The sequence below is a fragment of the Cebidichthys violaceus genome, unplaced genomic scaffold, assembly GCF_023349555.1.
Source record: "Cebidichthys violaceus isolate CVI_PGR_0920_01 unplaced genomic scaffold, fCebVio1.0.p SCAF_64, whole genome shotgun sequence".
Taxonomy (NCBI): Eukaryota; Metazoa; Chordata; class Actinopteri; order Perciformes; family Stichaeidae; genus Cebidichthys; species Cebidichthys violaceus.
Window position 1 is genome coordinate 225,692 of NW_027176861.1, and position 21,809 is coordinate 247,500.

The 21,809-nt window shown below is 42.2% G+C and overlaps 3 protein-coding genes across 4 annotated transcripts in view; 1 reads left to right on the top strand and 2 right to left on the bottom strand.

The window, feature by feature from the left end:
* The first annotated feature begins 354 nt into the window (after positions 1–354).
* Positions 355–15,288, top strand: tjap1 (tight junction associated protein 1 (peripheral)). Of its 2 annotated transcripts, XM_068734430.1 has the most exons (9): positions 355–511; positions 3,387–3,547; positions 7,926–7,954; positions 8,425–8,586; positions 8,759–8,825; positions 10,018–10,125; positions 11,932–12,015; positions 12,191–12,847; positions 13,056–15,288. In XM_068734430.1, the coding sequence occupies exons 2-9, from the start codon at positions 3,428–3,430 to the stop codon at positions 13,704–13,706; spliced, it is 1,878 nt and encodes a 625-aa protein (XP_068590531.1). In that variant the 5' UTR covers positions 355–511; positions 3,387–3,427; the 3' UTR covers positions 13,707–15,288. The 2 variants fall into 2 exon arrangements, with proteins under 2 accessions (XP_068590531.1, XP_068590530.1); XM_068734429.1 differs by lacking the exons at positions 355–511; positions 3,387–3,547 and adding an exon at positions 3,556–4,570.
* A 1,522-nt stretch (positions 15,289–16,810) lies between these two features.
* dnph1 (2'-deoxynucleoside 5'-phosphate N-hydrolase 1) lies at positions 16,811–20,243 on the bottom strand. The gene is made up of 4 exons (XM_068734441.1): positions 20,028–20,243; positions 19,714–19,785; positions 17,239–17,352; positions 16,811–16,959 (listed from the first exon to the last, which is right to left on the bottom strand). Exons 1-4 carry the CDS (start codon positions 20,161–20,163, stop codon positions 16,841–16,843), a joined length of 441 nt encoding a protein of 146 aa, XP_068590542.1. The 5' UTR covers positions 20,164–20,243; the 3' UTR covers positions 16,811–16,840.
* Positions 20,244–21,806: 1,563 nt separating this feature from the next.
* yipf3 (Yip1 domain family, member 3) overlaps positions 21,807–21,809 on the bottom strand; it is a 4,064-nt gene continuing 4,061 nt past the window's right edge. Inside the window, exon 9 of the mRNA XM_068734412.1 lies at positions 21,807–21,809. This exon is cut by the window's right edge and continues 236 nt beyond it. The gene's annotated coding sequence lies outside the window, so the exon portion shown is untranslated.

Sequence of the window (21,809 nt, forward strand, 5' to 3'; positions counted from 1 at the left end):
CTTATGTTAAAATACTGTTTACATGTTATTGTTAAAATGTTATGTTAAAACACTAATGTTACATGTTAGTGGTAAAATGTTATGTTAAAACACTGTTTACATGCTATTGTTAAAATGTTATGTTAAAACACTAATGTTACATGGTATTGTAAAAATGTTATGTTCAAATATTATTGTTCATATGTTATGTTAAATTACAAATGTTAACCTGCTACTGTTAAATGTTATGTTAAAATACTAAATTGAATGTTTGTTAAAATGTTGACTTGCTATTAGTTATTTTTAAAATACTAATATGAATACGTTAATGTGAAATGTTCTGTTAAAATACTAATTTTACAAGCTAGAGTTAAATGTAATGTTAAAATATTATGTGGTGTTTATAATCACATTTATAACTGTCTGCATATTAAGTTCTTCTGTTTTAACAATGTGAACATGAACAGCTGATGTTTGTTGTTTCAGGTGTTTCTGTGGGATGTAGTCCGCTGTGGAACAGCTCACCTTTCAGGTACTAACACTTTAATTACTTTACATCCTACAGTACCTGTTTTTACTTTAAATATAAAACACAAGTTTTATTTGAAGAAAAAAAGGACAGCATGAGAAAGAAAGGACAGGAAATAAGTCCAGGTAGAAGAGGAAAGAGGTGGAGAACCAGTGGAAGAAGAAAAGAAAGTAGACGAACATGATGAAATAAGTGAATGAGGACAGAAAGAAGAGAATAAATAATAGAAAACAGAAGAACAAGGACACAAAGAAGGGAATGTGGAAAGAGAAAATGTGAGAAGAAAAGAAAGAAGAGGTGACGAGAGCTGCAGCATTCAAGGATGTGATCAGAATTAGAGAGTCCTCACAAATACACTATTATTCAGTGGTGTGTGTGTGTGTGTGTGTGTGTGTGTGTGTGTGTGTGTGTGTGTGTGTGTGTGTGTGTGTGTGTGTGTGTGTGTGTGTGAGAGAGCAGAGCAGAGCAGAGCAGAGCATGCTGGGTAGAAACGCTCGCAGCACATTGAATGTTAAATTCAAGAGGTGAAGACGTTCTGCTGCTTCACCTTTTCTTCCTCACCTGAGACCAACAATGAGCTCACACAACTTTGAATATATAAATATATAATATATATATATTACAAATATATATATATATATTTATATATATATATATATATATATATATATATATATATATATAATATTAGAATTACGTCTCAGGTAGGACTAATGGGCCACAAACAGGAAGTCAGACCGTATTGAGAGACGGACCAACATGTCGTTAGTTTAAGGCCAAATCCCAATGTCCCCCCCTTACGGACTCACGGACTCACGGACTTTGAGGCGCGCTCCCACGAAGTCCGTGAGGGTTTAGTTCTGTCCCACTGTCAAATCGAGAGTTTGAGGGTTCTCTGGCAGACATGTTGAGCCCCTTTATGAACCCTTTCTGTAAGTCAGCATGGTATGCTGCATGGTATGTCAGCATGGTATGCTGAGTTAGCCTAAGGGAATTACCCACAAGTCATAGCAACGTGACATTAAACACAGGGTAACCAGTGGACGCATGGAGACGTTAAAAAAAAGGTAAACAAAGAGGACGACTCAGTGTGTTCAGCCTGTCTTATTATATTTACTCAGGAACATTAAGGGTTAAAGATGGAACAAAAAATGAACTTGAAATCAGATATGTATTTATTTATTCATCAGATTTGATTTTGTCATCGAAGATGTTTTGACATAAACGAGTAAACAGATGATATGAAATGACCTCATCTAGTGAGGAGAGAGCCTGAAGACGTTCAAATCAGGAGTATAACGTCTGAAATAAATACACACAGTTATACATCTTATTTTTTGTCGTTTTCTTGGTAACGTGATATGTTGCAGCAGAGTGCTGTCCCGTTCATATTTACACCATTTCGAGCCTTCACAGTCTCTCACACTCAACCACTCACCAGGTGACGTCAATTGAGTCCTTGAGGGTTCAAGCTTAGGGTTTAGGGAGGACATTGGGATTTGGCCCATGTCTGAACATGAGATTTAATGATTCTGAAAACTAAAAATAATTTTTCCATCAAACAAAAGATGAATAACTGTGTTAAACCCAAAGCTACAAAAAGAAGAGAAGTATACTACAACTCCCAGGGTGCATTTCAGAATACAAACAGCCAATCGCAGAGATTTAAAATGTTCGTGCTCGACTTTGTAGATGATAAAACATCCAGCTGTTTAAATCAGTTCACTGTCAGATTCTGACTCCTTCTCCATAGCAACAGCAGCCGAGGTTCATGGGTATTGTAGTTTTCAGAGACAGAAATGATGCATTAAAACTTCATCAAATTATCTGTTGTTTTTTACTCTGAGGATGGACAGGGTCTGTGTGTGACACACAGTGATCGATGGCTCCTCATTGGTCCCCTCAGGCAGAACATGATCATGTGACACTGAACACAACAGACCAGTAGAAACCAGTAGAACACTGAACACATCAGACCATTAGAAACCAGTAAAACACTGAACACATCAGACCATTAGAAACCAGTAAAACACTGAACACATCAGACCAGCAGAAACTAGTAGAACAATACTTTACTATTTGTGTATTATTTTATTCATCTTAAGGGGTAAAGTGTTGCTGTTGTTAGCATGTTAGCTTGTGATAGCTTTGTGTTATTCACATAAACATGCTAATGCTGACATGCTAACGATGCCCTCATTCAGATCAATGGAGCTGCACTTCCTGTTCTGGAAACTGTTTGAGATCAATGTGTCGCCTGAGGCACGCACACGCACACGCACACGCACGCACACACACACACACACACACACACACACACACACACACACACACTACATGTATTGACAGACTTGTGAGGACCACCATTCATCTATGTTTTTAGTTTTGGATCCTACAAAGGGAAATTTTTAAGACAAGGACCTCACAGTGAAGGTTTGACACCTGGTCCTCACAAAGTCACAATTATCAAACGCACACACACAGAATCTTGTGTTTGGACCTTTGTCCAAAATGTCCTCACAGTAATGGTGATAGTTCAGGAGTACACACACACACCCCTAAGGACCTATGATATACTTGTGAGGATGGATATGTTAGTGAGGACTTCTCTACGGGGACACATGTCCTCACAGTGCAGGTCAGTGCCTCCGGGCTCGTCCTCTTAAAGCTACAAAGAGAGATGAGCAGGTGTGTGTGAGAGGGAGGCATGTTTGATGTTGATGAGGGGCGACCGAGCATTGATCTGCACACACACAGAGAGAGAGAGAGAGTGACAGTAGTGACAGAGTCCAGTCCTGGTTGAAGCGTTGTGCTCGGAGGTCGGCGGCGGTTGGCGGGCGTCATCGTGTTTATCTAACTCTTCTTCTTCTGCTGGCAGCACCGACAGACCGACAGCAGAGAAGAAGAAGAAGTCCCAGGATGACAAGTGCGGCCCCGGCCAGGAAGCCGTACCGTAAGGCTCCTCCTCAGCACCGCGAGACGCGTCACGCCCCGTCCGTCGCTCCACCTCCACCTGCGCAGCAGCCCGACATCAATCAGGTAAACCGACACCCGTTAAACACAACTCCACCCCTCCCCCGCCTCCCAACCGCCACCTCTCAGTGGCCACAGCGCGGCCTCGCAACCTCGCCGCTCTCGGACAGCGAGCTGGACATCTCGAGTCTGTCCAGCGTGGAGCTCTGTGTCCTGCCACTGCCACCGCCACTTTTCAGCGGCCACCGGCACAACCGGACCAGAACCACGGCGGTGGGAGTCACCGCGAGTCCCTTCGTCGGCTGTGACAGCGAGGATTTTCCAAATCATCGAAAGCCCACCGCAGCCAGGAAACCCTCCTCTTCCTCCTCCGCCTGCGGCACCAGAGGAGAGCGCCACCACCGCACGCAGACCGCCACACCTCCGAAGGGGATCCTGAAGCAGCCGGCCTCGCTGGGCGTGGAGCACGCCTATGACATCATCAGGAAGTCTAAGTCAGAGGAGCAGCTGGATGACATCAGAGAGCGTGGCGGTGCCCTCCTCCACCTGCCCACCCGCTCTCTGGACCGGTCGGACCAGCGGGCGCCGTCCTCGCGGCGGTCCTCGGACCCGCCTTCTCCCTGCAAGACGGACTGCAACTGGAAGATGCAGGTTCTGGAGGAGAAGGTTCGCTTCTCCAACTTCCTGGACGAAATCACCTGTCGCGTCCTAAGCCCTGCCCACATGACGCTGCTCGGCAGGACGTCCTCCAGTGAGCGAGGAAGCCCCACCCCTCCCCGGTGCCACGGCGCCCCCGCCCACAGGAAGCAGCGGGCGGAGGAGGTTACGTCTGCCGACCGGACTCGGCGCTGGGACGACTGGGTGGCAGCCATGCAGCGGCCCGGGAGCTGGTACCAGCCCCTGCAGGAAGAGAGGGTGGGGCAGAAGACCCCACGGCGGCAGGGTGGCTTCACAGAGAGGGCGGGGCCTAAAGAGGAGGTGTGGAGGGTAAATAGAGGAGTAAAGGTGGATGTTCAGGAGACAGAGGAGCCACTAAGGCACAAACACAGACCTCCTGCTTCTAATCAGTCTCTTCTGTCCCACATCAAGGTAGGTCAGATGGGGGGGGGGGGGGGGGGACCTTCATCATCTCCTCTTGTCCTCAAAATGTTTTATGTTTTATTATGAAAGGTTTTAAAGTTCTGCATTAAGATATGAAGTTACTTGTTCTGTGGTCTTGATCAGGTCCAGGTCCCCACTGGTTCAGGTTCAGACTGTGTCCTCCTCTTTGGGTGTCTCCAGATAGCGATGATGCTAAGCTTAAAGAAGAAGTTCTAAATATGTTATATCTACAACATATCAATATATTTAGTTATATACTATAAACAGGTCTAGATATAATATACCTACAACACATCAATATGTTTAGTTATATAATATAAACAGGTATAGATATAATATACCTACAACATATCAATATATTTAGTTATATAATATAAACAGGTCTAGATATAATATACCTACAACACATCAATATATTTAGTTATATAATATAAACAGGTCTAGATATAATATACCCACAACACATCAATATATTTAGTTATATAATATAAACAGGTCTAGATATAATATACCTACAACACATCAATATGTTTAGTTATATAATATAAACAGTTCTAGATATAATATACCTACAACACATCAATATGTTTAGTTATATAATATAAACAGTTCTAGATATAATATACCTACAACACATTAGTATGTTTAGTTATATAATATAAACAGGTCTAGATATAATATACCTACAACACATCAGTATGTTTAGTTATATAATATAAACAGTTTTAGATATATACCTACAACACATCAATATATTTAGTTATATAATATAAACAGTTCTAGATATAATATACCTACACATGCTCTGATATTGATCGCCAATAATGAACTTCAGGAAACTGATAAATTGTTTATAACAAATCATCACAGCAGAAACCTGCAGCTGCAGAAAGCAGCGATCTGATTGGCCTTTTAGCAGCTTAGTCATTGATTTTACGGCTCTGGAGGCGATTGATCAGCTGAGAGGTTCCATTGTGTAAAAGTCCAGTGCATTCTGGGAGAGGACGTGTTTCCATACGTCGACAGAGATCGATGAAGAAACGGGAAACATCTGTCGTCTCATTGACGTTTAATGACCTGACATCACTGATGGGTCACATGTCGGTCATGTGATCAATCGTCTGATCAGTTGAATGAGAGCAGCAGTCTAGGAAAAGTCCTGGAAATTTAGGAGAAAGTTTTAAAACCCCGGGCGCCTGTCATGGGCAGCCCACTGCTCCCTGGTACAGGGATGGGTCAAATGCAGAGAAAAATTTCCCACTTAACGGGATAAATATAGTGTAACAATAACAACAACAAAATTTAAAAAAAATTCCAGTCAGGCTGTTTCTTCCCTCAGTGGGGTTCAAATCAATCAATAGTCACAATCAAAATATATATTTGTTTTTGTACGGCTACAGCTAACTATTTATTTATACTTATTATTATTATTCAGAATCAGAAACTGTTTATTGCTCAGCACGTAACAATAAACACAATACGATATATATACAATATATTCAACACACAAATAAGAGTACATTATTGTTATTAGAATTATCATCATCATCATCACTTATGTGTTTTTATTAAAAGGCAAGTTTGTATTCAGCCACAAGTCAAAGTGCAAAAGAAACGCATGATAAAAATACATTTAATTAAAAACTGTCACTGAAGACCCAAGAGATAAAAAATTATAAGAATTCATAATGAATTCATAATTATTTGTTTGCTCTGTGAGATGTTAAAAAATCTCACTTTTGACTCTCAATATAGTGAAACTGGTTATTGATATTTCCAATAACAATGATGAATAGTAGATGTTGCTTCCATTCAAGAGCTCTGAATGTTTTTTGGAATGATTCATATTTTATATATTATGAACTGTAACTAAATCTATAGATTCAGTAACTAGAAGGGTTCTGAGTTAAACACTCTGTGGATGATTGAAGTGTTTTCTCTCCGTGGTTCCGATCCGCTTCAGACTTCAGTGGCTTCTTCCTCGGTTAATGCTTCACCCTTCCACCAAGTTTCATTACAATCTGACCTGTAGTTCTCCTATAACCGTGCTGAACATCCTCAGGCTCCGCCTCCAGCAGGTGAAAAAAGGATGATGATGATGAGGTCACCGTTTATTGGCTCACCTGTGCAGTGTGTCGGGTTACAGATAGTTTCATGTTCTAACGTTTCTAAACAGCCAAACATCAAGAAAATAATTTCTGTGTTTGATTATGATGAAAAATAAATAAATATACACTGCCGTTCAAAAGTTTGGGGTCACTTAGAAATTTCGTTGTTTTCCCTGAAAACATCCATGAAAAGAAATGTCATTGACAAAGTTAGAAATAATACTTTCAAACTTTGCTTTCATCAAAGAATCCTCCATTTGCAGCAATTCCAGCCTTGCAGACCTGTGGCATTCTAGCTGTCAGTTTGTTAAGGTAATGTGAAGAGATGTCTCCCCACGCTTCATGAAGCACCTTCCACACGTCGGATTGGCTTCATGGGTGCTTCTTGCGTCCCGTACGGTCAAGCTGCTCCCACAACGACTCAATAGGGCTGAGCTCCGCTGACTGTGCTGCTCCATGATAGACAGAATACCAGCTGACTGCTTCTTTGATCAATAGTTCTTACATAGTTTGGAGCTGTGCTTTGGGTCATTATCCTGTTGGAGGGGGACATTGGACCCAACCTAGTGCTGTCCACAGGGTATGGCATGGCGTTGCGAAATGGAGTGATAGCCTTCCTTCTTCAAGATCCCTTGTACCCTGTACAAATCTCCCACTTTACCACCACCAGACCATCACATTGCCTCCACCATGCTTGACAGATGGCGTCAAGCACTCCTCCAGCATCTTTTCATTTATCTGCGCCTCACGAATGTTCTTCTTTGTGATCCGAACACCTCAAATTTAGATTCGTCGGTCCATAACACTTTTTTCCAGTCTTCCTCTGTCCAGTGTCTGTGTTCTTTTGCCCATCTTAATCTCTTCTTTTCATTGGCCATTTTATATGGCTTTTTCTTTGCAACTCTGCCTAGAAGGCCAGCATCCCGGAGTCGCCTTTTCACTGTTGACGTTGAGACTGCCATTGGAAGACAGGACTAATGGTTGCTGAGAATGGGCCTCTGTACGCCTATGTAGATATTTAATTAAAAATCAGCTGTTTACAGCTGCAGTAGTCATTTACAACATTAACAATGTCTACACAATATTTATCATCAATTTGATGTTATTTTAATGGACAAAACATGTGCTTTTCTTTCAAAAACAAGGTCATTTCTAAGTGACCCCAAACTTTTGAATGGCTGTGTATTTATTTGTACATTAATACCTGAGACTGACCTCCGTTTGTTGTGTTCCAGGAGGTGTTATCAGACTCTGACCGGATCAGGTGAGATTCATATCAATCTAATGTTTCATTAGTAATATTATTATTATTATTATTATTATCAACATTAGCGCTGCTTCATCAGCTCACATGATGGTTATCATTATGATTATTAGTTATTAATAATCATTTAAAAACAGCACTGACTCATCTCTTCTTTCATCCATGATTTTCCCAACTGAGGTGTTCATTGTACTTTTAATTGTAATGAGATGTAGTACAGTATAAAGTACAATATGTACCTCTGAGATGTAGTACAGTATAAAGTACAATATGTACCTCTGAGATGTAGTACAGTATAAAGTATAATATGTACCTCTGAGATGTAGTACAGTATAAAGTACTACATTAATTTAAAGTACAAGTACCTCACAACAGCCCAGTAGCTTGTTTAAATGTACTTAATGTTAAACTCAGAGACCGTCTTCCTATTATGACCTCACTGACATCTGACTCCTTTTCCCATTACCCAGAATCCTCCAGCAGCAGAATGAGGATCTACAGCGACGCCTCTCTCTCTCCACCCACAAGATGGAGGCCATGGAGGCGGAGTTTGACAGCAGCCGTCACTACATGGAGGCGGAGCTAAGCCGGACCAGAGACGACCTGGACAAGATGAGGGACAAGTTCCGCAGGTGAGGACTCTGATGATCCGGATCAGTTATAGTCGATCAGACTCGACTATAACTCTTCAGTGACTCGACGATAACTCTTCAGTGACTCGACTATGACTCTTCTGTGACTCGTCTGTGACTCGACTATAACTCTTTTGTGACTCTTCTGTGACTCGTTTGTGACTCTTTACAGACTCCAGAACAGCTACACAGCATCTCAGAGAGCCAATCAGGATCTAGAAGAGAAGCTTCACGCTCTGGTAACCGTGTGTGTGTGTGTGTGTGTGTGTGTGTGTGCGTGTGCGTGTGTCAATGACTAAATTAAAATACGCTCTCTATGTCTCTTCTGTCTCTCTCTGTCTCCTCTGTGTCTCCTCTCTGTCTCTTCTGTCTCACTCTCTGTGTCTCCTCTGTGTCTCTTCTGTCTCACTCTCTGTGTCTCCTCTGTGTCTCTTCTGTCTCTCTCTCTGTGTCTCCTCTGTCTCTTCTGTCCCTCTCTCTCTGTGTCTCCTCTGTGTCTCTTCTGTCTCTTTCTCTGTGTCTCTTCTGTCTCTCTCTCTGTTTCTCCTCTGTGTCTCTTCTGTCTCTCTCTCTGTGTCTCTTCTGTCTCCTCTGTGTCTCCTCTCCTCTTTTCTGTCCGTCCTCCGATGATGTCACTCTAACATGGCGTCTCTCTGTCCAATCAGGTTGTCTGATTTACTGAAATGTGTCTCGTTGTGATGTCCTTCATCTTCTGTCTCCTCTTTGTCTCCTCTTCCCTCACGCTGCTCTGTGATGGACCGACTCATCTTCATCCTCTTCATCCTCTTCATCCTCCTCTTCATCAGGCTGCTGTCAGTCAGACTTGGGTTCATGCAGTTGGGTTTATTCATGTTCTTCCTCCTCCTCTTCCTCACTCTTCTTCTGTGGTGTTTCTGTCTGAAGCTACCAAACATTAATCTGATTCAACTGATTTATTTAACATTATTTATATTATTGTATTATTATTAATTAATTATTATTATTGTATAATTATGAATTAATTTATATTATTGTATAATTGTTAATTCATTTATATTATTGTGTTATTAATATTATTGTATTATTAATTAATTTATATTATTGTATTATTATTAATTTGTTTATATTATTGTATTAATTGTTAATTCATTTATATTACTGTATTATTAATTAATTTATATTGTATAATTATTTATGTATTTATTTTTATTGTATTATTAATTTAGAAAGGATGAATATTAAAATACTGATTTGTAATATATATTTGTAATTAAATATAATAAATATAATTAAAAATAATATAATAATTATAATAATAATAATAACAATAATAATGATTTTGAAGTTCCTAGTTTATCTGAATGTAGGCCCGCCTCCTGTCACCTCAGGCTCCTGATTGGCTGCCTCACTGTGATGACAATTGATGATGTCATGTCTATGCTCCTCCCACAGCTACGGAAGGTGGAAAGGGACAAAAAGACGATGGACCAGGAGATCGTGGAGCTCACCAATAAGCTGCTGGACGCCAAGAACACCATCGACCGTCTGGAGGAGCTCAACGTGAGTACAAGTACTCTGATACTAGTACTCTGATACTAGTACTCTGATACAAGTACTCTGATACTAGTACTCTGATACAAGTACTTTGATACAAGTACTTTGATACAAGTACTCTGATACAAGTACTCTGATACTAGTACTCTGATACAAGTACTCTGATACTAGTACTCTGATACAAGTACTTTGATACAAGTACTTTGATACAAGTACTCTGATACTAGTACTCTGATACAAGTACTCTGATACAAGTACTCTGATACTAGTACTCTGATACAAGTACTTTGATACAAGTACTTTGATACTAGTACTCTGATACTAGTACTCTGATACAAGTACTCTGATACAAGTACTCTGATACTAGTACTCTGATACTAGTACTGCTGTAGTATGAGTCCAAGTACTCTGATACTAGTACTGCTGTAGTATGAGTCCAAGTACTCTGATACTAGTACTCTGATACAAGTACTCTGATAATTGTATTCTGATACAAGTACTGCTGTAGTATGAATACAAGTACTCTGATACTAGTACTCTGATACTAGTACTGCTGTAGTATGAATACAAGTACTCTGATACTAGTACTCTGATACTAGTACTGCTGTAGTATGAGTCCAAGTACTCTGATACTAGTACTGCTGTAGTATGAGTCCAAGTACTCTGATACTAGTACTCTGATACTAGTACTGCTGTAGTATGAGTCCAAGTACTCTGATACTAGTACTGCTGTAGTATGAGTCCAAGTACTCTGATACTAGTACTCTGATACTAGTACTGCTGTAGTATGAGTCCAAGTACTCTGATACTAGTACTCTGATACTAGTACTGCTGTAGTATGAGTCCAAGTACTCTGATACTAGTACTGCTGTAGTATGAGTCCAAGTACTCTGATACTAGTACTGCTGTAGTATGAGTCCAAGTACTCTGATACTAGTACTGCTGTAGTATGAGTCCAAGTACACTGATACTAGTACTGCTGTAGTATGAGTCCAAGTACTCTGATACTAGTACTGCTGTAGTATGAATACAAGTACTCTGATACTAGTACTGCTGTAGTATGAGTCCAAGTACTCTGATACTAGTACTGCTGTAGTATGAATACAAGTACTCTGATACTAGTACTGCTGTAGTATGAGTCCAAGTACTCTGATACTAGTACTGCTGTAGTATGAGTCCAAATACTCTGATACTAGTACTGCTGTAGTATGAATACAAGTACTCTGATACTAGTACTGCTGTAGTATGAATAAAAGTACTCTGATACTAGTACTGCTGTAGTATGAATACAAGTACTCTGATACTAGTACTGCTGTAGTATGAGTCCAAATACTCTGATACTAGTACTGCTGTAGTATGAATACAAGTACTCTGATACTAGTACTGCTGTAGTATGAATACAAGTACTCTGATACTAGTACTGCTGTAGTATGAGTCCAAGTACTCTGATACTAGTACTGCTGTAGTATGACTACAAGTACTCTGATACTAGTACTGCTGTAGTATGAATACAAGTACTCTGATACTAGTACTGCTGTAGTATAAGTCCAAGTACTCTGATACTAGTACTGCTGTAGTATGAATACAAGTACTCTGATTCTAGTACTGCTGTAGTATGAATAAAAGTACTCTGATACTAGTACTGCTGTAGTATGAGTCCAAGTACTCTGATACTAGTACTGCTGTAGAATGAATACAAGTACTCTGATACTAGTACTGCTGTAGAATGAATACAAGTACTCTGATACCCTCACTCTGCGCTGTGATTGGCTGACGGACCCTCATCTTCCTCTTCTTCTTCCTCTTCCTCAGGAGCGCTACAGACAGGACTGTAATCTGGCCGTCCAGCTGCTCAAATGTAACAAGTCACATTTCAGGAACCACAAGTTTGCTGATGTGAGCAACTGTGTGTGTGTGTGTGTGTGTGTGTGTGTGTGTGTGTGGGTGTGGGGGTGTGGGTGGGTGGGTGTGTGTGTGGGGGTGTGTGTGTGTGTGGGGGGGGGTGTGGGTGGGTGTGGGGGGAGTTCGGTGAGGACGTTTGATGTGGTCTGATGTGGTCTCTGTGTTCCAGCTCCCTTCTGAGCTTCAGGACATGCTGAACAAACACATGAAGACGAGTCTTCCTGAGCGAGGCCCCGCCCCCGGCGCTCAGGACCCCGACACCCTCAGTTTGACTCCCGCCGACGTGGTGCCGACCTCGGTTATCGCACGAGTCCTGGAGAAACCCGAGCCGCTGGTCCTGAACTCGGCTCAGTCCAGCAGCTGTAGCCGGCCCGTCTCCGAGGACGTGTTCGTGCACGTGGACATGACGGGCCCCCCGAGCGGCGGTCGGGAGGCGGCGCAGCAGAACGGTTCCTGTCGCAGTCAGAGCAGTCTGGACGGGCAGTCGGGGGGCGAGGAGGGGGGCGGGGCTCCGTCCTTCGACAAGCTGAACCCGTATCCGGTGCCACCGCCCCCCCACCCGCTATACCCGGGTCGCAAGGTCATCGAGTTCTCGTCCGACGACAAGGTGAAGATACCCAAAAACTCGCCGTTGCCGAACTGCACCTACGCCACGAGGCAGGCCATCTCCTTAAGCCTGGTCCAGACCGACGACGAGCGCATGGCTCCCGCAAGCCCCGCCCCCTCCTCCGGTGGTGGGGGGCACCACCGCACGCCGCCGTCCCAGCGGGACGCCGCCAGTGAGCCGCTGTCGGGCCAATCCAGCCCGTTCAGCAGCCCGCCACAGGTATACACACACACACACACACACACACACACACACGTGTATATATGTATATATATGTGGGAGGAGCTTGATCGTTGTCACAGGTGAACATTACATTACATTACAGTCATTTAGCAGGTGCTTTTATCCAAAGATCAATCAAAAGAACTACTAGTCACCAGAAGTCATAAGTACATTTCCTGAACTAACCTAAGCCCCTCCCCCTCAGGCCCTCAGCATGCTGGCGAGCTCCGGCAGCTCGGAGGAGGACCTGCTCGCCAACTGGCAGCGGATGTTTGTGGAGAAGACGGCGCCGGCGCGCGACGGCTCTGCGCTCCACCGCACGGCGTTCAGCAGTCAGACGGCTCAGGAGCTACAGAGGAGGAGGCCACCAGCCGGGGGCGGAGCCTCTTCAGACCGCCACCGGGCGGCCTACTCCGACGGGGAGGAGGGCTCGTCGGCGAGGAGCTGGACGCCGAGCCGAGGCTCCAGCCTCGACACCGACACCGACACCGAGCTGAGGGCCGGCCGCAGGGGTCGCGCGGAGGAGGGGGGGGGGCTGCTGGTGGACCTGGAGGACGACGCGGCGGTCACCATGGCGACCAGCCACGGCAACGCCCGCAGGAAGGAGTTAGAGGAGGAAGAGGAGGAAGAGGAGGAGGAGGAGGAAGAGGAGGAGGAGAGCTCCGCCGAGGAGAGAGACGTCCTCCCTCGTGACCTGCCCGTCATCTCTTCACCCCGCCTCCTGGATCCTGACCCCGCCCTCGCCGCCGCCCCCCCGAAGCGTCCCCAGAAGAACCCGAAGAGGATGGGGGTTCACCACCTGCACCGCAAAGACAGCCTGACCCGAGCCCAGGAGCAAGGCACGCTGCTGGACTGAAGCCTGTTCCAATGGCAACGGACCTGTCTCACACATCCAGGATAAAGCCATGCTCTACCCAATGCTGCCGTGTGTGTGTGTGTGTGTGTGTGTGTGTGTGTGTGTGTGTGTGTGTGTGTGTGTGTGTGTGTGTGTGTGTGTGTGTGTGTGTGTGTGTGTGTGTGTGTGTGTGTGTGTGTGTGTCAGTCAGAGAAGAAGAAGAAAGAAACTAAAATGTACTAAAAACTTTACGGACGTCTTCGCCTTGTTTCCTGACAGGAAGCTTTTATTTTGAAGAGAACAGATGCGACACACACACACCCTCTCTCTCTCAGTGCCTGTCTGTCTCTGTCTCTCTCTCTTTGTCTCTGTCTCTCTCTCTGTCTTTGTCTCTCTCTCTCTTTTTGTCTCTCTCTTTGTCTCTCTCTCTGTCTCTGTCTCTCTCTCTCTTTGTCTCTCTCTCTCTATTTGTCTCTCTCTTTGTCTCTGTCTATCTGGAAGGTTGCGAGTACGGCGCCGCGCTGAAGGTCAGACTTTTATTTTCTCGTCTGTTGGTCAGTGATTTGTTATTATTTAGTCACGTACCTGCAGGGGGCGGGGCTTAGTTGTTTTTGTTGTTATCACCTTTTAGTTGTTTATTATATGAGTATAAATCCATTGTTAACAGTTTCATTATGTTTCTGTTGTTTTGCTGTGGTTTGGTCCTACGGAAGCCTCTTAGTGCCAGAAACGGGGGCTTTTACTTTGAAGAATATACAGCAGTTACAAAATAAAACAGAATGAATCTGATCAGATATTTGACATTTGATATGTTTTATAATGTTTAAAATAAAACCTCACTTCCTGTTTACGTGTCAAATATCTAAATGTTATTGATTGAAATCAGTCAGATGTTTAAAAACCTTATTGATCCAAAAACCAAACTAGTTATTCAAAGTTATACATACATATATAAACATATATGTATTGTTTGGTTTTTACAGGAAAACTTCCAGATGATGTGATTTAAAACATTTCAGGTGTTTTTACTGTCGTGTAATAATTATAATACCAACATTATTAATAATAATAATTATAATAATAATACCAACATTATTAATAATAATCAGTCCCTCATGTTTCTGGTGCTTCTGAGCTTCCATACTTTAACTCCATCGTTCTTCTGTGGTTAAATGGTTGAATGTTCACAGCTCTGTGATTGTGACTCATTGATTGATTGACTGATTGCACCTTTTCAGAGTCTTTTCAAACACTGAACAGTGTTTCGTGTTTTCACAGGAAGTATTGATCACATATTGATCATCACTGTTAGAATGTGAGTTTGAACTCAAAGCTTCAGTCTGTGATCAGTATTGTTCTGAACTGGTTTCATCATCAGTTAATTGATTAATTAGTCTTAAACTTGATCAAAGTATTGATCCATTTAATCACCAATCACAGACTGAAGCTTCTTGACCATCACTACTGGTGCATTATGGGATAAAGGTGCTGTCAGAGTGCATGATGGGACACAAACAATGATGAAACTTTATTGACACATTTGCAGCAGAACAGAAAAAAATAATGAATGCATTAAAATAAAAGAATATTTGATGATATTTTACATTTCCACCAGCTCTCTTGTTTCTTTCATCATTTAATGATCTATGATTGAGGTACTGGTGAGCTAAGCTAACAGGGCTAACAGCCTCTGTGCTAAGCTAGCCTAACGATGTTCTGGTATAACTCTCTTTAGCTTTATTCTTTGGCTGGCGCTAGGCTAACAGTCTCTGTGCTAAGCTAGCCTAAAGATGTTCTGGTATAACTCTCTTTAGCTTTATTCTTTGGATGGCTCAAGGCTCAGGGCTGTTAGCTGCTGTTGGATGTTTTTAAAGTCATTTAAAGAGTAAATCAGAAGAAGTCGTCCACCGGTTTGTTGACGTTTTGAAGCCTCCAGCTTGGCATTTAGGTCGCTGCCATCTTGGTTTTTGGAGCCAGAAGTGACCATGAATGGGTGGCGCTGGGGACGGACTGCTACAGGCAGCAACCTATTAATCACTGTGTAGCCCCGCCCTAAAGCATACCCTGCATCATCATCCTCCTTTTCTTCTTCTATCCTCAGCTGTAATTATTAGCAGAACAAGCGGCTGTCATTAAATATTAACGTTATTAACACACTAATATTTTTGTGTGTGTGAGAGAAAGAATCTAAGTGTTTAATATTTCATACGAGTTGTCAGAGACACAAGGACAGAACAGGAAGTCTGAAATGATTGAGTGTGAGAGAGTGATGCACTCTAGGTATAAATAGACTTTACATCTGGACTTGTGAAACTTTAATGACTCTTCATGAATATAATTGGAGACATTCGTCTCAGTCAAACACCTGTTCTTTTTCCTCAAACACGTTATTGTCTTATTTAATATTGTTCTTATTAACCCTCAATAACAGATCAATAATAGCATCATTTGTACACAAACTTTCTGAAAGTTATTTTCAGAATAAAAGACAGGAAATTAAATAACTGCAGAAATAAAAGCACTCAGGAGTTTTAAAACCGTTTCTCTGCTGATCTGAGGTCCGTTTAAATGAACTCTGTGTCCCAGCATGCATCAGGAGGACGGAGGGTTAAGATGATGTAACTTTACCATCACGTTTCTTCATGTCTTTTCAAAACCACATGTTAACAGTTTAAATATGGACTAGCATGAGGTGGCTACATGTTAGCTTGAATCATATGTGTGAGGTTATGAACCCAAACACAACGATCCTTTCCTACGGAACCTGAACGCCGCATCACAAACACAATTTTCAAAGCTAACAGTAGCTTCTGCTAGCTTCGTCCTCTCCAGGAAGTGACGCACCTGACTGAACTGTTAGCCAACCGGCACCAATGCTAATGCTAACATGTTAACATTAGCTGGCTAACAGTGTGTGTGTGTGTGTCTGTCTGTCAATCAACTGGTCATAAAGAACCCTGCTGGTTCCTTCAGGTTCTTTTGGAACCACAGCGATCTTGTGAACAGACCACACACAGGTCTCTGTAGAACCACGTGAACCAGAACCTCACAGGTCTCTGTAGAACCACGTGAATCAGAACCTTTCACAGTAAATTCACTGTTAAAATGATTCAAACAGAAAGTAGTTTTCAGATTAAGAGCCTTTATTTGGTTCTTCAGGTTCTCTTCAGCTGGATGAAGAACTCTTCCAGAACGTTCTCCACTTCCTCTTCTCTGTAATCTTTAACCACGAACTGATCGCCGTCATCGGCGCCGCGAATCATCGCCGACAGACCTGAGACAGGAAGTGATCAAAACATCACGTGTTGTTGTTTTTCATCACACGTCCTTGTGTCCTCCATCATGAGGACCTGAGACGTTATGAAAAACACTCAGAGAGGGAAATGGGATGCAGCCGAAGTCTCTGAAGGAAGGAAGAAAAAAGGGAGGAGGAATAACGAAGGAGGGAGGAAGGAAAGAGGGGAGGAAGAAAGAAAAGAAGGAAGAGAAGGAGGGAGGAAGAAGGAAGAAAGGAAACATGAATAAGGAAACAGGAAACATGAAGTGTCCTCACGTCGTCCTGACGACGGTCTGAATAAACAGAGGATTTTCTTCGTCTCCATGGCGACGGCTCTGCCGAGTTCGTAACCGATGCCCAGAGACGGGGTCGTTACCTCGGCAACAACCACTGAAACAAAGGTCAGAGGTCATCATGACCTACTGATGTTTATATATAATACATATATAAATACATACAAATATATGGCTGTAAATACTACAAGAGACAGAAATTACAAAGTAAACCTAAAAACAGAAAATATTAATTCTAACAAGACAACAGACACACAGGTGACAACAGAGAGACAGGTGACAACAGACAGACAGGTGACAACAGACACACAGGTGACACCAGAGAGACAGGTGACAACAGACAGACAGGTAACAACAGACAGGTGACACCAGAGAGACAGGTGACAACAGACACACAGGTGACACCAGAGAGACAGGTGACAACAGACACACAGGTGACAACAGACACAAGTGACAACAGACACACAAGTGACAACAGAAAGACAGGTGACAACAGACACACAGGTGACAACAGAAAGACAGGTGACAACAGACACACAGGTGACACCAGAGAGACAGGTGACAACAGACAGACAGGTGACAACAGACAGACAGGTGACACCAGAGAGACAGGTGACAACAGACACAGGTGACACCAGAGAGACAGGTGACAACAGACACACAGGTGACAACAGACAGACAGGTGACACCAGAGAGACAGGTGACAACAGACAGACAGGTGACACCAGACACAAGTGACAACAGACACACAAGTGACAACAGAAAGACAGGTGACAACAGACACACAGGTGACAACAGACACACAGGTGACAACAGAAAGACAGGTGACAACAGACACACAGGTGACACCAGAGAGACAGGTGACAACAGACACACAGGTGACACCAGAGAGACAGGTGACAACAGACAGACAGGTGACACCAGAGAGACAGGTGACAACAGACAGACGGGTGACAACAGACAGACAGGTGACACACAAGTGACAACAGACAGACGGGTGACACCAGAGAGACAGGTGACAGCAGAGAGACAGGTGACACACAAGTGACAACAGACAGACAGGTGACACCAGAGAGACAGGTGACAACAGGCAGACAGGTGACAACAGGCAGACAGGTGACACCAGAGAGACAAGTGACAACAGACAGACAGGTGACAACAGACACACAAGTGACAACAGACAGGTGACAACAGACACACACGTGACAACAGACAGACAGACAGACAGGTGACAACAGACACACAAGTGACACAAGAGAGACAGGTGACAGACACACACGTGACAACAGACAGACAGACAGGTGACAACAGACACACAAGTGACACAAGAGAGACAGGTGACAACAGACAAAGGTGACAACAGACAGACAGGTGACAACAGACACACAGGGATAGATTATATTTGACCAGGTTACAGACCTTTAGCACCTGAGATTTAAAGGATCATTTGGAATCAAGAAGTACTCTGAGATACTTGTATTCAGGTACAACCTGTAGCCTCTCCCCAGATACAGAAACATCCGGCTCTACACTACCACAGTTTGTTTAGGAGACATTAGTTGTAATGTCTCCTAAATGTTCAAACAGCCCACTGCTGTTCTCTTTATAAAGACAACAGCAGTGGGCCCAGGACAGACCCTTGTGGGGCACCTGTGGACAGGTGGAGGGCAGTAGATTGATAGTTCTGTATTTGTTTAAGTTAAGCATATTTAAAATACCATCATTAAACAGACAGTGAGTTTGATATTTCTGTGCCTAAATTTGTGTGCCTAAATTTGTGATTGAAATCCTCGATAATGTTCTCTAGTCTTCTCAAGTCTGTTCTACCTGCTCCTGATCTACCTGCTCCTAATCTACCTGTTCTACCTGCTCCTGATCTACCTGCTCCTAATTTACCTGTTCTACCTGCTCTTGTTCTACCTGCTCTTGATCTACCTGCTCCTAATTTAACTGTTCTACCTGCTCTTGTTCTACCTGCTCCTGATGATCTACCTGCTCCTAATCTACCCGTTCTACCTGCTCCTGATCTACCTGCTCCTGATCTACCTGCTCCTAATCTACCTGCTCCTGTTATACCTGCTCCACCTGCTCCTGATCTACCTGCCCCTGATCTACCTGCTCCTGTTCTACCTGCTCCTGTTCTACCTGCTCCTGATCTACCTGCTCCTAATCTACCTGTTCTACCTGCTCCTGTTCTACCTGCTCCTGATCTACCTGCTCCTGTTCTACCTGCTCCACCTGCTCCTGTTCTACCTGCTGGTGATCTACCTGCTTCTGTTCTACATGCCCCTGATCTACCTGCTCCTGTTCTACCTGCTCCTGCTCCACCTGCTCCTGTTCTACCTGCTCCTGTTCTATCTGCCCCTGTTCTACCTGCTCCTGTTCTACCTGCTCCTGATTGATGTATTGATCACTCTATGTATCTATTGATCACTCTATTTATGTATTGATTGATCACCATCACTCTGTTGGAGCCAGTCTACGTCTCGGTCATGAATGGTTCGATCTCCTCCTGATGCGGTGTCCTCTCCTGTCCAATCACAGCACAGCACTTCAGTGACATCACACACGACTTCTTCTTCTTCATGTTTAATACAAGTAGTGATCGTCTCACGAGCATCAGTCCAGACTGAACCTCAATCATTCAACTGATCTATAGTAATAGATCAGCTCAGTTAGTCATTGGACTGTATGTGTGTGTCTGTGTGTGTGAGACTGTGTGTGTGTCTGTGTGAGACTGTGTGTGTGTGTGTCTGTGTGCTTGTGTGTCACCTCTCTCGCTGATCTCGGTGCTGCTCACGTGCTCGGTCAGCACGCTCCCGTAGCTCTGCAGCTTCTGAACGATCCTCCGGTAAATGTGTACGTCATCTCTGCCACCGCGGATACTCCCGCAGAAATACACCTTCATGTCTGTCTGTCTGTCTCACTGTCTGTCTGTCCGAGGAGCGTCTTCCTGCCGCCGCTTCCCGCGCTGGATGTAAACGAGGCTCTGCGCGGTGGCATCAGAGGCACGTAGGTTGAACCGTGTGTTAAACCTGACCTGAGCATAGTCTCGCAGGTTCTCTCTCTGCTCTGATTGGAGCACACTGTAGTAACAACCTGACAGACTGCGCTTTGGGCAAACAACTACCCTTTACGAAATATAGACTTTCAAAGTAAAAGTTTAGTCAGTTACTACCGGAGACCGTTAAAATAATAATATATTGTAACAGAGTACCAATATATTATAACAGAGTACCAATATATTATAACAGAGTACCAATATGTTATAACAGTACCAATATGTTATAACAGAGTACCAATATGTTATAACAGAGTACCAATATGTTATAACAGTACCAATATATTATAACAGAGTACCAATATATTATAACAGTACCAATATATTATAACAGTACCAATATATTATAACAGAGTACCAATATATTATAACAGTACCAATATATTATAACAGAGTACCAATATATTATAACAGTACCAATATATTATAACAGAGTACCAATATATTGTAACAGAGTACCAATATGTTATAACAGAGTACCAATATATTATAACAGAGTACCAATATATTATAACAGAGTACCAATATGTTATAACAGTACCAATATATTATAACAGTACCAATATATTATAACAGTACCAATATATTATAACAGAGTACCAATATATTATAACAGTACCAATATATTATAACAGAGTACCAATATATTGTAACAGAGTACCAATATATTATAACAGAGTACCAATATATTATAACAGAGTACCAATATGTTATAACAGAGTACCAATATATTATAACAGAGTACCAATATGTTATAACAGTACCAATATGTTATAACAGAGTACCAATATATTATAACAGAGTACCAATATATTATAACAGAGTACCAATATGTTATAACAGTACCAATATATTATAACAGAGTACCAATATATTATAACAGTACCAATATATTATAACAGAGTACCAATATATTATAACAGTACCAATATATTATAACAGTACCAATATGTTATAACAGTACCAATATATTATAACAGAGTACCAATATATTATAACAGAGTACCAATATATTATAACAGTACCAATATATTGTAACAGTACCAATATATTATAACAGAGTACCAATATATTATAACAGTACCAATATATTATAACAGAGTACCAATATATTATAACAGAGTACCAATATATTATAACAGTACCAATATATTATAACATTTATCATTAACATTATTAATTCTATTACCGATTAATGTTCATTACTGACTTTACTTTAAGTCTTTGTGTTTTCTCTCCTTGCAGGTTTACCTGAACCCTGGTCCTTCTGACTCCCACTGCTAATATCACTTTTATTATTACTCACGTTAATATTATATTATATATATAAATATTATATATATATATATATATAATCTATATCTATATATAATATATATATAATATATATTACACATATATAATATAGATTATATATAAATATATATATATTTATAATATTTATATATGTAAAAATATGCAAAGAGAAGAACTTGAATAGAAACAAAGAATCA